The sequence below is a fragment of the Centruroides sculpturatus genome, unplaced genomic scaffold (assembly GCF_000671375.1).
Source record: "Centruroides sculpturatus isolate CEXI.00-Female unplaced genomic scaffold, Cexi_2.0 scaffold28, whole genome shotgun sequence".
NCBI classification, from domain to species: Eukaryota; Metazoa; Arthropoda; class Arachnida; order Scorpiones; family Buthidae; genus Centruroides; species Centruroides sculpturatus.
Genome location: NW_019384448.1, coordinates 1,383,862 through 1,399,902, shown reverse-complemented (window position 1 = coordinate 1,399,902; position 16,041 = coordinate 1,383,862). Strand labels below are relative to the sequence as shown.

At 29.2% G+C, this 16,041-nt stretch overlaps 1 protein-coding gene across 1 annotated transcript in view; it reads right to left on the bottom strand.

Moving 5' to 3' along the window:
- Positions 1-16,041, bottom strand: part of LOC111620504 (focal adhesion kinase 1-like) — a 98,055-nt gene that overhangs the window by 9,320 nt on the left and 72,694 nt on the right. Inside the window, exons 24-25 of the mRNA XM_023362426.1 lie at positions 3,107-3,262; positions 2,908-3,028 (exon numbers count right to left, since the gene is read on the bottom strand). Coding sequence (XP_023218194.1) covers positions 2,908-3,028; positions 3,107-3,262 — 277 coding nt within the window. The remainder of the gene's footprint in view (positions 1-2,907; positions 3,029-3,106; positions 3,263-16,041) is intronic.

The window sequence follows — 16,041 nt, the reverse complement described above, 5'->3', positions numbered from 1 at the left end:
CCCTTTTCCAAATTTTAATATCGACTCAAAATAATTTAAAAAGACAAATTACAATAAAACGGTTTATTATCCAACTATCAGAAATTTCACAACATGCCAAGGAAGAGAGGAAGGAGCAATTAAATTATCAAAATTATAAAGGATTTTAAAAAATATATAAAAATGGGGAATATCGCACTTCTAACAATCTCTGCGAGTATGTGGGCTGAATTTAAAGAATCCGTGCTTCTCACATGTACAACTGTACGTGGCCAGCTCACACATCGAAAAACCTTCTGATTTATTCATGTACGCACCAGACGGAAAAACAAAAAATATCGTGTATCCACAAGCACTCCAATAAATAAATAGAATTGAAATGACACTTTGAAATGTTTTCCTGATGAAAATGAATAATAATAATAATATAATAATGTGAAATCCGGAATTTTTACCGAATTTTCCGATTAATATCTCACATTTTTCTAAACCCTCAATTAAATTTTCCTTTAAATTCTAAACTAAAACCTAACTTAAAAAAAGGGAAAAATTGCAATCTCCCCTTTTGTTCAAAGTAAACATCTGTCCATTTTGAAAATAATCCCACATTCCAACTCCAAAGTTGATAGTTAGCGTGGGCCCGGGGACAACTTTGACCCATCCGAGTACCTTTCACCTCACAACAATTGGTCACATGACCATTCTCCCACAACGAAACTATAAAAGCCACTTGCTTCCCCCTCTCAGGGGAGTCGTTCATCAGCCGCCAACTACAATTTCCTCGAATATTGTGTCCTATTGATATACTGTGTCCTATCGATATATTGTGTCCTGAGAAATTATTATCCTTATCCTACCAGTTTGGAACCCATTGGATATCATAATCTTTTTCCTCAAGAATATTTAAAGACAAAAAGGTATTGAACAAATTTTTGTGAACTCTCTCTCTCTGCCCTTCGCATTTTAGGGACTCAGAAATTTCTCTCGATAATAGTTATTGTATCGTCTATGTAGATAGCTAATAAATTGTTGTTTCCTTGTTAAATTGGTGTCCTCATTTTACTCGTATATCGCCTGTCCCTTTACCGACAGCCCTCCTTTCTCCTTCACTTGATCCAAACAATTAAATCCCATTACCGCGGGATTGGGAAAAGAAACATTTAAGCCATCTTGACAGTGAGCAGGTTTAACGACCTGTTGCCGGAAAGGGAGACTTCCAACCTCCCCGGCGGTTCACAATAATAATAAGTTTCAATAAAAATAATAAAATGTGAATTTAAGTTTATCATAATGAGTTTGCTTGAATTTCGTTTCTTCTGAGATCGCAGCAATGCGTGACAGGTAAGCCAGTAGACTTATAAAATCCAGCAATTGTTTGTCTTTAATATTAAGAAGTATACTTTTTAAAATGTGATTTGAACATTCTTTTGGAAAAGCTGATCCCATCTTAAAAATTTGAACAGAATGTAACATTAGAATCAACAAGTTCTAACAACCAGAAATTATATTGGTTAAAAAAAACCAAGTTCTTCTTAATTTAATTTTAAAAAATTACTTTCCTGCCAACCTAATAGTTAAAACTAGAAATATATATGAAATAATATCAGGAAATAAATTTCTCTAATTTTTGATTTATAAAAAGCAAAGTACCACAAGAAAATCATAACTCATTTTAGAAAATATTCATCTCTCTCTTACTTTTTACAAAATCTCCACACTTGCAGAAATATTAAGCCAAACAATTACTTGTAAATCTTTCAGTTTCTTGTCAGAAATCTAGGCATTCAATCACTGATGGGTCTAATGTTTCATCTTCTCATTTGTTTAAAATTGGCTTATACCATACGTCTCTTCATCTAAGAACAGAGAGAGAAATGTATTGAGGAAAAATCCAGATTGTATGATAAGTGAAAAAGAATTTTTCACTTCTGGTCCACAGAAAAGCAACAAATGGATGTGTAGAAGCCAAATTTTACAAGACAGAAGATCAGATCTCTTGTAATCTAGTGTTTCTAGAAAATGAGTTGCATATTTTCTCTTCTGCAAGATACTGATAAGCAGAAGTCTCTAATATTCCTAAAACATAGTTATGGGCATTTGGAAAAAACTCAATTTTTCCCATTTGTCAGTAACTGGAAAAACACTGAAGTTTTCATTATTAACATGTCATGATGAGTGTTTCCAGATAATTAACTTCAACTTTAAATGTGACTGATAACAATACATCCACATTTCACCTCTAATGACAACAGAGAACAAGAAATCAACCCCTCCCCAGTATTACATTTAATCAATCAAGAGAAACAGCATTATGCAAGTATTTCTGATCTTCAGAAAATTGTTCTGGGACACACAGTTGCAAACTTTGTCAAAACTCAAATGTTCATTTACCTGTATCATTCCATATAAGTAGTCAAGATGTGTTCTGCAATATGTGGCAAGTGATTCTTCTAAATACAACTGCCTTAATATGAGGAATAAGCTCATTGAATGTTGCAAAATATCTACAACTATTCTCATTTTATAACTTTGTTTAATGATCATGTATCATTTTCATGCATCTATACAGATGTTACACCATTTCCATTCCCAATGAATTTCAATTGATGGAATTGTCTATGCCCATAAAACAATTATTCATCATATATCTTATTGTGATTAAAAATGACTGGAATATCTAACAGATCTAGTTATTTATATAGTTAAGATCACGTACCACTTATAACAAGTAATACACATATTGTTTGTAGGATGTTGTTACCTTTCTTACCATCACAATTTATTTGTTGAAATAATATATTTGCAATGAAAATATTAAGAAAACTTAATTTCTTATATTCCTACCTATGTCAAAGTTTAATTGATATACTGTTAATACAAGATTACTGTTTAATAATTAGAATAAGGGTTTAATTATCATCATCTTACATGGTTTTAGAGGTTCAATACTATCACCATCACTAATAGGTGATCCTGGCAATCCATCAATTTCAACACTTTCAGTATCAGAACTCTGAGATGGTTCACTACATGAAAGCCTATTTTTAGGCTAATAAAATATATATATTAAAAATAATAATAATTTAATTATACATGTTTTAATAGTTAAAAACAATATTAGTCTTACAGTAACAGGAATAAAATGGCTTTCTTCTTCAGCTAACCATTTTGAATCTTCTTCAGATTCTTGCTGCTGTTTTTGTAATTTCATTTCTAAATATTGTTGTTTTAATTGTTCCATTTTTTCTGGATCTGCTTGAACTGTTTGATCTGGATCTTGTTCCTTATAAATAAAAAAAAATCATAATTTTAAATTTGTTACAAACTGCTATATAAGAATCTTTATATAAATAAATAAGATGCAACATTTATAAAAATCTAGACAGAATGCAATTTATTAACTATTACTACACACAAATAATTAGAAAAACATATATCACCATTTATTTTGTCACAAAATCAATGATATCTTGAACCTGGTGATATTAATTTATTGTTTAATTACATTCTCAAATTGTTTTCAAAAATAAACTCAATGTTTAAATATTGTTTATGTAACAGAATTGATCTACTTGAAAAAATATATACAATAATTATTTTTTGGCTTCTATATTGCATCAATAGTAAAATTATCACTCACACATCTAATAATGTTGGAATCTATGGACTAGTGAAAAAAATTACTTCCTTAAAAACTTAAACTTTTCTTTAGTAGACTTATCAGACTGAGGAAATATTATATATTTTTACTTTAAAAATTTTATAATTTTTATTTTCTAACATATAATCTATATTTATAACTTATTTAAAATATTCATTATATATATGTTACAGTCAAAACCCGTTTTTAGATAGAACCCGTTTTAACTAGTTGAAACTAGTTTATACTGAATGTCTTTGTTAAAACCCGTTTTGTCTAGTTGAAACTAGTTTATACTGAATGTCTTTGTTAAAACCCGTTTTGTCTAGTTAAAACTAGTTTTAACTCAAATTCATTTTTGACTAGCAGTAAATTCTAGTTTTAACTAGACAAAACCGGTTTTGTCTAGTTAATTTACTGCTGTACATGTTTTGACTTTAGATAAAACTAGTTTTAACTTTTAACATTAGTTAAAACTAATTTTAGCTACATAAATATGTTTGGGGGAAATAAAGTTATGTATAGTGATTCGGCGGAAGATGCCTAACATTTTGCTTATGAAGAAAATTACAGCGCTAATTTGAGTTTAGGAGCCCTCTAATGAAAATATCATATTCTGGAGTATGTCTTTCAAATAAAAGTTTGGAGTTTATTTTAAAAAATTCTATACTGTGTTTGCAATGACGACTTTTTCACTGTCTGGCATTTTAAGCATCTCACCCCAAGTATCTGGGTGAGATGCCAAATGCCATTAGGGTAAGATAACAAATATAATTGCTTAAAATTAATTTTTGAATTTCTTAACCAAATTTAATTTATTGCATATGTAGTACAAAGTACTTCATAGTAAGTATAACAGCACAGTATAAGTATTGTTAAGTTTCCGCCCGTTCTAACGTGTTCTATAGCTAGCTGAAAGCTTTTTTCAGTCCAAAAACTTTTTTGAGAAGTCCTTATATAATTTCTATGCATATCCTGCAATAAAACGAGAAAACAAAAGTTTATTAAAAATAGGCATATTGGAAATCAATTAACAAAAAATAGGCACGTTACCCCAAGAAAAATGTGGCATATTTTCCATTTGTTGGGGTAAGATGCCTAGTAGAGTCACGTGCTCCAGCATGTCCGATCGGGATCGGCGGTAGCTGACAATGGAAACTTTAGAACCTTAACTACATCACACATTAATTGTTTTTAGCAATTTTTAATAAATTCCATTTTAACTTTTAGTTTAAAATTATTCTAGAAACATTTCACAACAAAAACTTCGTTCTTATCTAGCTTTTATTCTTCTCGGATGTAGAAAATGAAGTAACGGTAGCCAACTACAGCTTTCCGCACTCAATATTGGCCCAACGATTCATCATACAAATACATGACAATATGTGACGTCACCGTTTGAAAATATCAAAAATTAGGCATCTTCCCCCGCTTACCATCTTACCCCGAATCACTCTATGCGTTGCAGTCAAACCAGTTTTTAGTTAGGATGCGTTTTAACTAGTTAAAACTAGTTTATACTGGATGTCTTTGTTAAAACCCGTTTTGTCTAGTTAAAACTAGAATTTACTGCTAGTCAAAAATGAATTTGAGTTAAAACTAGTTTTAACTAGACAAAACGGGTTTTAACAAAGACATTCAGTATAAACTAGTTTCAACTAGTTAAAACGCGTTCTAACTAAAAACGGGTTTTGACTGTAACATATATAAATGAATATTTTATATATAATGTGTGTATATATAATATGTAAACTAATTGATTACAGTTGTTTTGTTTCAATTGCATGCCAGATAATGCCACCAGAATGCCTTAAAATTGCTAACCCAGTATTGTATAAAAAGCCTTGCAGTCTCATTGTGTTCAGAATTTTTAGTTTATCTGTTGCTTTCAGGGTCTTTGAATGCCAAGCATGGCTTTACAACGTACTCAAAAAATTATGCATGACTAACAAAGTTGAGAAAGGCTGTATCAATTCCACAGGATAGCTGTTTTGCCAATTCCCTGTTGTCTGGATTGTTCTCACCCAACCATGAACAGATGTTGAGGACAGTGATATATCAGGACATGTACATTGTGGGTTGGCTCAGGATGTTTTATGGTGGATCCAAACATTTAGTATTCACCAAATGCCAAGCTAACATTTGGCCAATACCAAGTAGGGTAGATGATTTATTTGTGACAAATATTTAGTATTCGTCATTTCCTACTCCTTGTTAGTGAAATGCACTGAAACAGAAGGAATATTTGCCACCATGCATTTGTGTATTTTCTTGTTTTTGGTCATTATTTTCAAAATGGAATGATCTAATGAAATAAATAAAATTGAGGCAAATATCTCTCTGAATTAAAAAAAGACTCATTAATGGCATCATTTAGAACGTTATAACAAAGTAAAGTGGAGTAGAGAGAGAGAGAAAAAATATGTAAGCCAAACTGGTTTGCCTATTTTTCATTAACAGATATGAACAACTCATAATTAAAAGTAATGGCACAAATTATTAAGTAATGTCCCTTAATAACTGGGTAAGCTTCATAAATTACATATATATTTATCATTCATTATTTATTATGTATACAGGTAGCCCTCGGTTTACGCCAGTTCAATTTATGCCGATTCACAATAATGCCGCTGCGCAATTCGCTGTTTTGAGGTGTAATTCCCCGATTTTCCCTATGCTAGACTGATTTTCATTTCAGTGTTGACGTATTTACCAAGCCGCGACATTGTACATTCATTAAAACAAAGATTTTTAAATATATTTATTTTTTCTGTTTATTATTATTGGGTATGTATACATTTGCATTAAATTAATATTAAAATACTAAACATTTAGGTACCCATGAGTCAAAATATTAAACTTAATAGTCCAATAAATGGCGTCTGAATCCATAGCGCCAATGAATGTATCCCATATCAGTTCATTCAGGAAAACACCTTACGACGCAATAACACTTCCAGCGGTCACAAATTATCATTAGTGAGACAAATCTACTTCTCGTTGGCCAGACAATACTTATCTCTCCTTAGCCACCTTGAATTTTCCCGCTCAAACTGACCTTATATATGTGCTACGGCGACCGGTGGTCGACCAATCAGTGTCTTCACTCGTCTGTAGCTGTATGTCGGGTTAACGTATCCTTCATTCGTCAAACTTTCCTCGAAAGTTTGACGAATGAAGTTTGTGAGTTAGACAATGTTGGGAGCGAAGTGCAAATGTAAAAAGGAGCATCATATTCGACCATATTCCGAAATTCTTAATGAAAGAAATCAAAAATGTAAACAATTAAAGATGGATACTTTTTTCCGAAAAATGTAAGAAATTCGAAACTAAAATTTTTAAATAAAAACATTTTACTTTATTTTATGATAAAATACATTTTAAAAATTAAAAATTTATATGTATTTTGTATTATATTGTATTAATAAACAAAATTATTAGCTTATTTTTCACTTATGTAGAACCTAACCCTATACCTCACTGTAAATACGGGTTCGTTTTACACCGATTCGATTTGCGCCAGCTTTTGTAGGAACGGAACTGCGGCGTAAACCGAGGGCTACCTGTATATTCTATCCAATAAAATTTGGATATATTTGTTTTTTAAAAAAAATTGAAGTTCTATCTTCCATTCTTTAACCTGAAGATAACAATTTTAAAATTGTTGAAAACATTCATTTATATCAGGGCTTCTTAAACTTTTTTATTCACGACTCCATTTATGATTGTGATTTTTTTTGCGAGCCAAAAAATATAAAATAAAGATATATACAAATTTGCAAAAACAATAATGGTGTACTACCACAGTTCACTCTTGTGTTACAATGGAACAGAGACAACAGAATACACTGAAAAGTGACAATAATACACTAGTTCACACTACAATCAGTGTTGCTGAATTGTTGTCTCGATACACCAGAAGTGACACAAAGTGCAATTCACGAAACCTATGACACAAAGTGTGCCATTTTCAAACTCTCACAAATTATTTTCAATATTTTGCATTAAAATCTCATGACCCCAAGATTTCACTAAGCGACCCCAAATGGGGTTGTGACCCATAGTTTAAGAAGCCCTGACTTATATAATTAAACTTTATTTTGTTGGGTTTTCTGGTGTTTGTGAAAGGACAAATTATTGTATGAGAATTGTGAAATCATTTTCTGGATCTTGGACAAACATTCATCATTTCCACAATGAACTGATGTTCAGCAAATAATTTCATGTGTATATGTGTGCTTGCCACAAACACTTTGGCAAATACTTTGGTGAAAAGCAATTATTCAGAATTTGATGAAAATGAGATGTGTGAGCTTCCCTTAGATAGATCACCAGGCAAGATGATCATCTGATCATGAAACAAATACAATCAGCTCAATGGCACCTTTGTCCACTCACTATACAGAGACAGATAAAAGCCTTGCTAAAACCCTACCTCTTCCTGGACCATTGGCAGGCAACAAATTTACATGTACAGTGGAAACCACTATGCATCTTGCCATTAGTATCCCAACATTGCTCATTATATTGGCTGTGACGCCATGACAGAGAAGCATGGACTACTATGGACTGCAGTGTATCATCTTTAGCAACAAATCCTAATTCTGTTTGGGAATGACTGACCATTTTGTTAGAATGTGGAGGACCACTGGTGTGATAGTCCAATGATATGTTCAGGAAATTCTAAATTCTTGTTTGTTGCCTTCAGAGCATAGCTGCAAACAACCATTTTCCAGCAAGATAATACTGGCCCCACACATAGCTAGGGTTTTCCAGAAATGTTTCTCTCATGTTTCCACAATGATGGTATTTCCTTGACTTGGACAGTCTTCAGATTTGTCATCTAGTTTCAGCCATCTATGAATATGAGGAATCTACAAAATGTCAACATCCATTAACTTGTTGTAGGATGGCATATAGTGGATGTATGACCCCAGACCTAACTGTATTGTTGCATATATCCAGGCAAGAGGTGGTCAAACAAAGTACTAAAAGTTCCTTTAAATTATACTGTTCTATAGAAAATTGTTCCTTTGCTATAATATTATAATCACTTATTAGCTTCATCATTACATTTTCGCTAATAAAGCTAAATTCAATTCCAACACTGCCATCTTCATATATAACATTTTTTTTTCAATGAGTGTATATTTAATTTTTAAAGACATTTATATATCACATTGACTCCTTAAAATTGTCTTAAAATTTTCAGGATTCCCAATTATTAGAACAAATGACAAAATTACAATAAAAAAGTATGAAAAAAATTTAGTGCATCTTTACTCATTAAATAAGACTTACAAAAATATAGTTTAAATCTTATTCTAAAAACTAGAAAGTTTAATATTTTCATTTACTACCTTAAAATAATCAAACACCTTGGTATTTCCAGCAACGAAGTATTTAATAAAAAATATAATAACGTTTTCGACTATTTTTAATAGTTATCTTCAGTTATGCCACTTTAAAACAAAAACAAACGTAAAATAGAACGCAAGCAATACAACAGTTTAAAAATTTGAAATTAATTACAACAAAATAAAAATAAAATAAAACATAAAAACAAAATTAAATTACAATAAAATAGTAAGAAAATTAATTGTTGTGGGAAAGAATTAAATTAAATAAAGTATTAAGAAAATTAAACGTCATGGTAAAAAGATTTCCACGCAAAGGATAGACTTTCTGCATCTCTATGGTTGATGCATCCTTTGTCAATATGGGCCTTGTAAATTTCAAGTTTTTCAATATGTTTAAGTACTTGTTTGTTGGTGGTGGTCCTAATTATGGATGCTTTGTCCCAATGTACATTAATATCTTGATGTTTAGCGAAGGCTGCAAGGATGGTACTGTCCAAGTTTTTAGTAATGGAATACTTATGCTCTTTAAGCCTCTGTTTTAAAAGTCTCATAGTGGCACCAACGTAAACGAGATCTGAATTAAAATGGCGGTCACTTAAAGGAATAGAATACACTCCTGTACTATTGTTACGGTTTCCTTTCTTCTTATCATTTCGTAGAATTCTATAAATCGTAGGATTACGACGATAAATAATTCTTGTGAGATAATTTTTTAATAGAATACACTCCTGTACTATTGTTACGGTTTCCTTTCTTCTTATCATTTCGTAGAATTCTATATATCGTAGGATTACGACGATAAATAATTCTTGTGAGATAATTTTTTAATAGAATACACTCCTGTACTATTGTTACGGTTTCCTTTCTTCTTATAATTTTGTAGAATTCTATAAATCATAGGATTACGACGATAAATTATTCTTGTGAGATAATTTTTTAATTGTAGAGTGTAGGAAAGGTATATAGTTGAGAACTATATAAATAACAACAAGTCAAAGCCAAAATAGTATATATTAAATTACCAAACGATCACCTAAATATCGGGCTATAATTAAATGATTGGAATAAAGTAATTTGACATTAGAGGTAGTTGAGAACGACTCTTCGTCCTTCTCATTAATGTCACTTTTTTGTTCCATTGATAATGTAAATTTTCTGGATCCGTCCATCACTTGTAAATATGGTGAAATTTGGACAGATATTTATTGAAAGCCTAGCTTTCTACCTATTATTATTATACCGAAGAATTCCTTTGATCCTCGGAATTTTAAGAATGCAGCCTTTCGATCATGGATAAAACGGGCCTATACCCACTGTATTCCAATCATTTAATTGTAGCCCGATATTTAGGCGATCGTTTGGTAATTTAATATATACTATTCGGGCTTTGAGTTGTTGTTATTTATATAGTTCTCAACTATATACCTTTCCTACACTCTACGATTAAAAAATTATCTCACAAGAATAATTTAAGAATTATTTATCGTCGTAATCCTACGATTTATAGAATTCTACGAAATGATAAGAGGAAAGGAAACCGTAACAATAGTACAGGAGTGTATTCTATTAAAAAATTATCTCACAAGAATTATTTATTGTCGTAATCCTATGATTTATAGAATTCTACGAAATGATAAGAAGAAAGGAAACCGTAACAATAGTTCAGGAGTGTATTCTATTCCTTTAAGTGACCGCCATTTTAATTCAGATCTCGTTTACGTTGGTGCCACTATGAGACTTTTAAAACAGAGGCTTAAAGAGCATAAGTATTCCATTACTAAAAACTTGGACAGTACCATCTTTGCATCCTTCGCTAAACATCAAGATATTAATGTACATTGGGACAAAGCATCCATAATTAGGACCACCACCAACAAACAAGTACTTAAACATATTGAAAAACTTGAAATTTACAAGGCCCATATTGACAAAGGATGCATCAACCATAGAGATGCAGAAAGTCTATCCTTCGCGTGGAAATCTTTTTACCATGACGTTTAATTTTCTTAATACTTTATTTAATTTAATTCTTTCCCACAACAATTAATTTTCTTACTATTTTATTGTAATTTAATTTTGTTTTTATGTTTTATTTTATTTTTATTTTGTTGTAATTAATTTCAAATTTTTAAACCGTTGTATTGCTTGCATTCTATTTTACGTTTTTGTTTTAAAGTGGCATAACTGAAGATAACTATTAAAAATAGTCGAAAACGTTATTATATTTTTTATTAAATACTTCGTTGCTGGAAATACTAAGGTATTTGATTATTTTAAGACATTTATATTCCAGTAAGTTATTTTATTTTATTTCATTTACTACTTTAATTTAAAAAGAAATTTAATTATAACAATAAAAACAAATTCACATATTTTCATATTGTGTAATAATTTAATTAGAAAATATTTTTGTATATTTTAAAAATATTTTATTATATTATTAAATATATTTACTTAGTGTACTAAATAATTTAAATGATCATCTAATTAAAATAGTGTAAACTAAAGGAAAAATATATTCTAAATAAATTACTTACATTTATAACTCTAATAAATACATGGCCATAAAACAAATAAGCAACATATAAAAATAAACATGCTTAAAAGAAAAAAAAAAAAAACAGGAATAATTTCAAATTCAATTTTAAAATAAAACTTTAAATTCACAATAAATAAATAAAATATTAAGGCAGGGGAACATTATGCAATAACCAGCATGCATACAACATAACCAAAAGCCATGCCCATTTCTCTATGCATAACAGATTATGATTTGAGAGAATAAGCTGAATTTAGCATATATTTGAATATAAATTGTCAGAAAACATAAAACTCAGTTATATTTCAATCATGCATTTTAATTTAATTTTATACTTTTACTGGCTATATGCCATTAATAAAATTATTTCTAACATGCAAATAATTCTATGCAAATAAAAGAAAATCAATTTAACATCTAAAAATTAAAATTATCTTTAGATGTTAATCTGGTAACAAGTTTTATTAAACAACAAATATTTTGATGCTTCTCTTTTAAAACTATGATCAAAATACCATAATTTTTAAATAAAGAATATAGGAAGTGAAACTAGTTCAATGTATATCTATGTTTTATCAAAGAAATATAAATTTTATCAATCAATAACATCTATTTTCAAATTTTCAAAACAACAAATGATATTATTCAAGTTTATCATTTAATCAATAAAATATTACTTAGTATTTATCAAATCAGATTTAAAAAATGTGTATGCAGACAAAATTTCATTATAAGGATAAATATTTTGTTTTTCATTAAATGTTTTTCATATATTAGTAAAGTAAATTAATACATAATGGATATCATATAAAGTTATTTGAAGTGCTGTATATAATTTGTATGTATACTGTATTTTAAACAATTTAGCTTTTAAATTCACTTTGTTTGTTTTATTACTGAAATTAATTTTTAGAATATGAATGCAAAATTCAAATGACAGTTTTATTGTCTTTAAAAACTACATAATTAACTGCTTTTTTCTCCCTTCAAATGAAAAGTGTTTTTGTCAAGAAATAAAAAAATTCAAAAGATAATCTTACTTTTTCCTCTTTTTTTAGGGTTAAATTTAGGTGTTCAAAAATTTTCCAATAAGATGAATCTAAATTGTGAGAGCAGAAATAAGTAAACCATCATTTATATTCAATGCTGTTTGATTATATTTTTCTTAACCTTAGAATACCAACTCTAATTTTTTAATTATGTCTCCTACATAAAATTACATGGAATATACTGTGGGTCTTATCAGAAACAATCATTTAAAGAATATATTGTAAAATGGCTACACAGTAGAGCATCGATTATCTGACTCAATTGGGGGCAGGAGTTGGTTGGATAACTGAAAAGTATAAAAAAATACATTATTGGTATATCACTATTAACCTACTTTGCATTGCATTTTCATCGATGTTAAGCCTAACAATTTTTTTTTTTTTAAATAATAATCATCGCTATTGTATTGTTAAAAATTATTTTAAAATTATTTTATTGCTCACAAAACAAACCACCACTCATAATTAGAAAATTAAGCCTCGTTTAAATACTGGCCTCCCTTTCATGGTTGAGCCAGTGTTTCCAGCTAAAACACGCAAAAATTTAACAAAAATAATATTAAAGTAGCCAAGACATAGCCAAATAGTGTAGAACCATATCACTAGCAGACATTTGAATTTGCCAACTAGAACGCGGTTGGTTAACCGATGTGACAGTTGATCGGGGGTTGGATAATCGATGCTCTAGTGCCGTGTTTCTCAACCGACGGTCTGCAACTCTAATCTGACCGGTCCGCAAAAACTTTAAAAATATATATTTAACCTGTCCTGCGTTGTTCTCAAATAGGAAATATGTGGATTATTAATTCGTTTATTGACCAGCAAACTAACAGATTGAACAACTTTGAACAGGAAAAACTAATCAAATTAAGTTCAGACTTGGGATTAAAAACATTGTTTGAATCAATGCCCATAACACAGTTTTGGATTAAAGTTAAAACTGAATATCCAGTTTTACATGAAAAGGCAGTTAAGATGTTCTACCTTTTTCAACAACTATGTGAATCAATGTTTCCAGCAATGGCAATGATAAAATCAAAACAACTAAATCATTTAAGTGTTAGTTCCGCCTTATGCCTTGCAGTTACCACCTTAAATCCAAGAATTGATGATCTTACCAGCAAAACAGAAAAGCAGCAATCACATTGATTTGTATACTAATGTACTGGTAAATAAATAACAAATATTTATTGCTCAATGTTTTTACAACAGAGAATTTTTTCAATTAAAAATAATATTGTCACCAGTCCGCTTAAAAAAGCAGATATTTTCCTGTCTGCAATGAGTTTTGGGTTGAGAAACACTGCTCTAATGTATTCAATAGACTATCAGCTGAGTTTAAAGTGAAACAGTTTTCATTTAGCTTCTTTGAATTTTCATAATTTTTGTCATTATTGTATTCACTGAAATCACTAATAATGTTTCCATAACCACTGACATCAAGTTCCTCAGATCAATCAGCAACTGAAAGACTTGATGCAACAACAAGTCAAGTACATTTTATAAAATTTTTCAGAGGAGATAAAAACATTTTACACTTTTATTTGATAATATTATAAAATTGCAGCAGTAATCTAAAATACTCAATTCACTTTATATATAACTTCATACTAACCTAATAAAGAGCTGAAAGAAGTTACTCTCAATATTATACTGTTGCAAATGAAAAATGTAAGAGTGGGGAGTCCATTAAAGATTAAGGGTAATTCTGTATCAGCTACTTAATCAATAGTGAACTAATTATTTAACTATTTGTTTGATTTTTCTGTTTATCTGGAGTAAAGAGTAACGACATAATTGACAGTTATATTTCTTATTAAAAAAAATACATTGTAAAAATACAAAGTATTACAGACAATACAAATACAAATTCTTGTCTGTAATACTTTGTATTTTTACAATGCATATTTTTTTTAATAATTATATTACATCCTGGATTTTTATAAAATTTTCTTTACAAGATATACTTCTTTCCTATTTTGGATCCTGTGAACACTAAGGTCCTTTTTACTATACAAAACATGAATTGGCCAGATGCACAATGAGATGACCAGGTGGCAAAGGATGGCCTGACATACCTGGGATGGATCACCCACGAAAAATTCCTAGGGTTGCTCACCCAAATTCTGTTCCAGGTCCTCAGTGCAGCTACCTTAATCATCTAACCCTGATATAATACTATTTACATTCATTTTGCTGTATAATTTTTAAGGAAAGTTTTGGTAATGATAACTATTCATAAGAGTAGAGGGGTGAAAAACAGATCTTAAGACAGCATCTTAAACTTTTTAAAATATTTCTTTCTCAAATATCATATCAGTAAGATCAACCATACATTTTAATAAAGACAAGACAACCAAACTATATTCATTCATTCTTTTAGCATTCAATTTAAAAAGAAATAATTTTAACTAAAAAATTAAAGAATAAATGAATGATTTATTTTCTTTCCTGAATGAACTTGTTACTTTTTCGATATAAAATTTACTTATTAATCATTAAAAACATTACATAAGAAAACATTTATTAATCAAAAACATGCCAACTGTAATAGCATTGAAATAGAATAAATGGTTGTTCTTTATTGCTCTCACTTGTTTGCAGTGGAAAAGAACCTTAAAAGTATGTATTGTGAAATACTTTAATGCAAAAGTTGATTATTTGAAACTTAAAAATATTTCAGAATTTTGTAATTAAAAGTTTTTGACAAAAAATTAATAATTATTTTGAATTGTTTTGAATTTTATATCTGGAATCTGATTGATTTGATCAAGCAAATACAATAGTCATGTAAAATATCAATTAAATGAAAATCTATTAATGAGAATTTTTTAAATTTGACAACAATCATATAAATATAAATATTTCAAAAAAAAATTTTTACTGCTCTGACAACACTTCACTGAAATTAATTTATAAATATTTTTGAACTAAATATGTTAGCCATTTATTGTAATATTTCATTTTTTAATCAAGGTAAAGTTTTCTTCAACAACAACAACAAAATAAATTTGGCCATTTCAATGTAATAAAATCTGTTAAACAATTAATTTTATACACAGGGTGGTCCAAAAGTCCACATGTAGTTTTATACTTCAATAAGTAAAGATGTACAAATGTTGAAACTATACAGTAAATAGTATTTGAGAGGCTCTTTTAAAGTTTTTCTACATAATTTTTATCCATGTAAAACTAACTTTATTTTTATAGGGCTTCCAAGAACAAAGTATGAAAAGTTAGGACAATTTAGTTGAAAAAAGTACAATTTTAAGAAAAGTAATATTTCCTTATCACATTTTCTTTAAAACATTAAAAGTATCACTGAAGTTCTATTCTTTTAATTATTATTATTATTATTATTATTATTTTTTTTCAATTTTAACTTTCTTCTTAATTTTTAATTATTCCCATAGTTTCTGGAAATATGAGGATATCAGATCCAAAATATGTCCATTAAGAAAAAATTGATTTTAG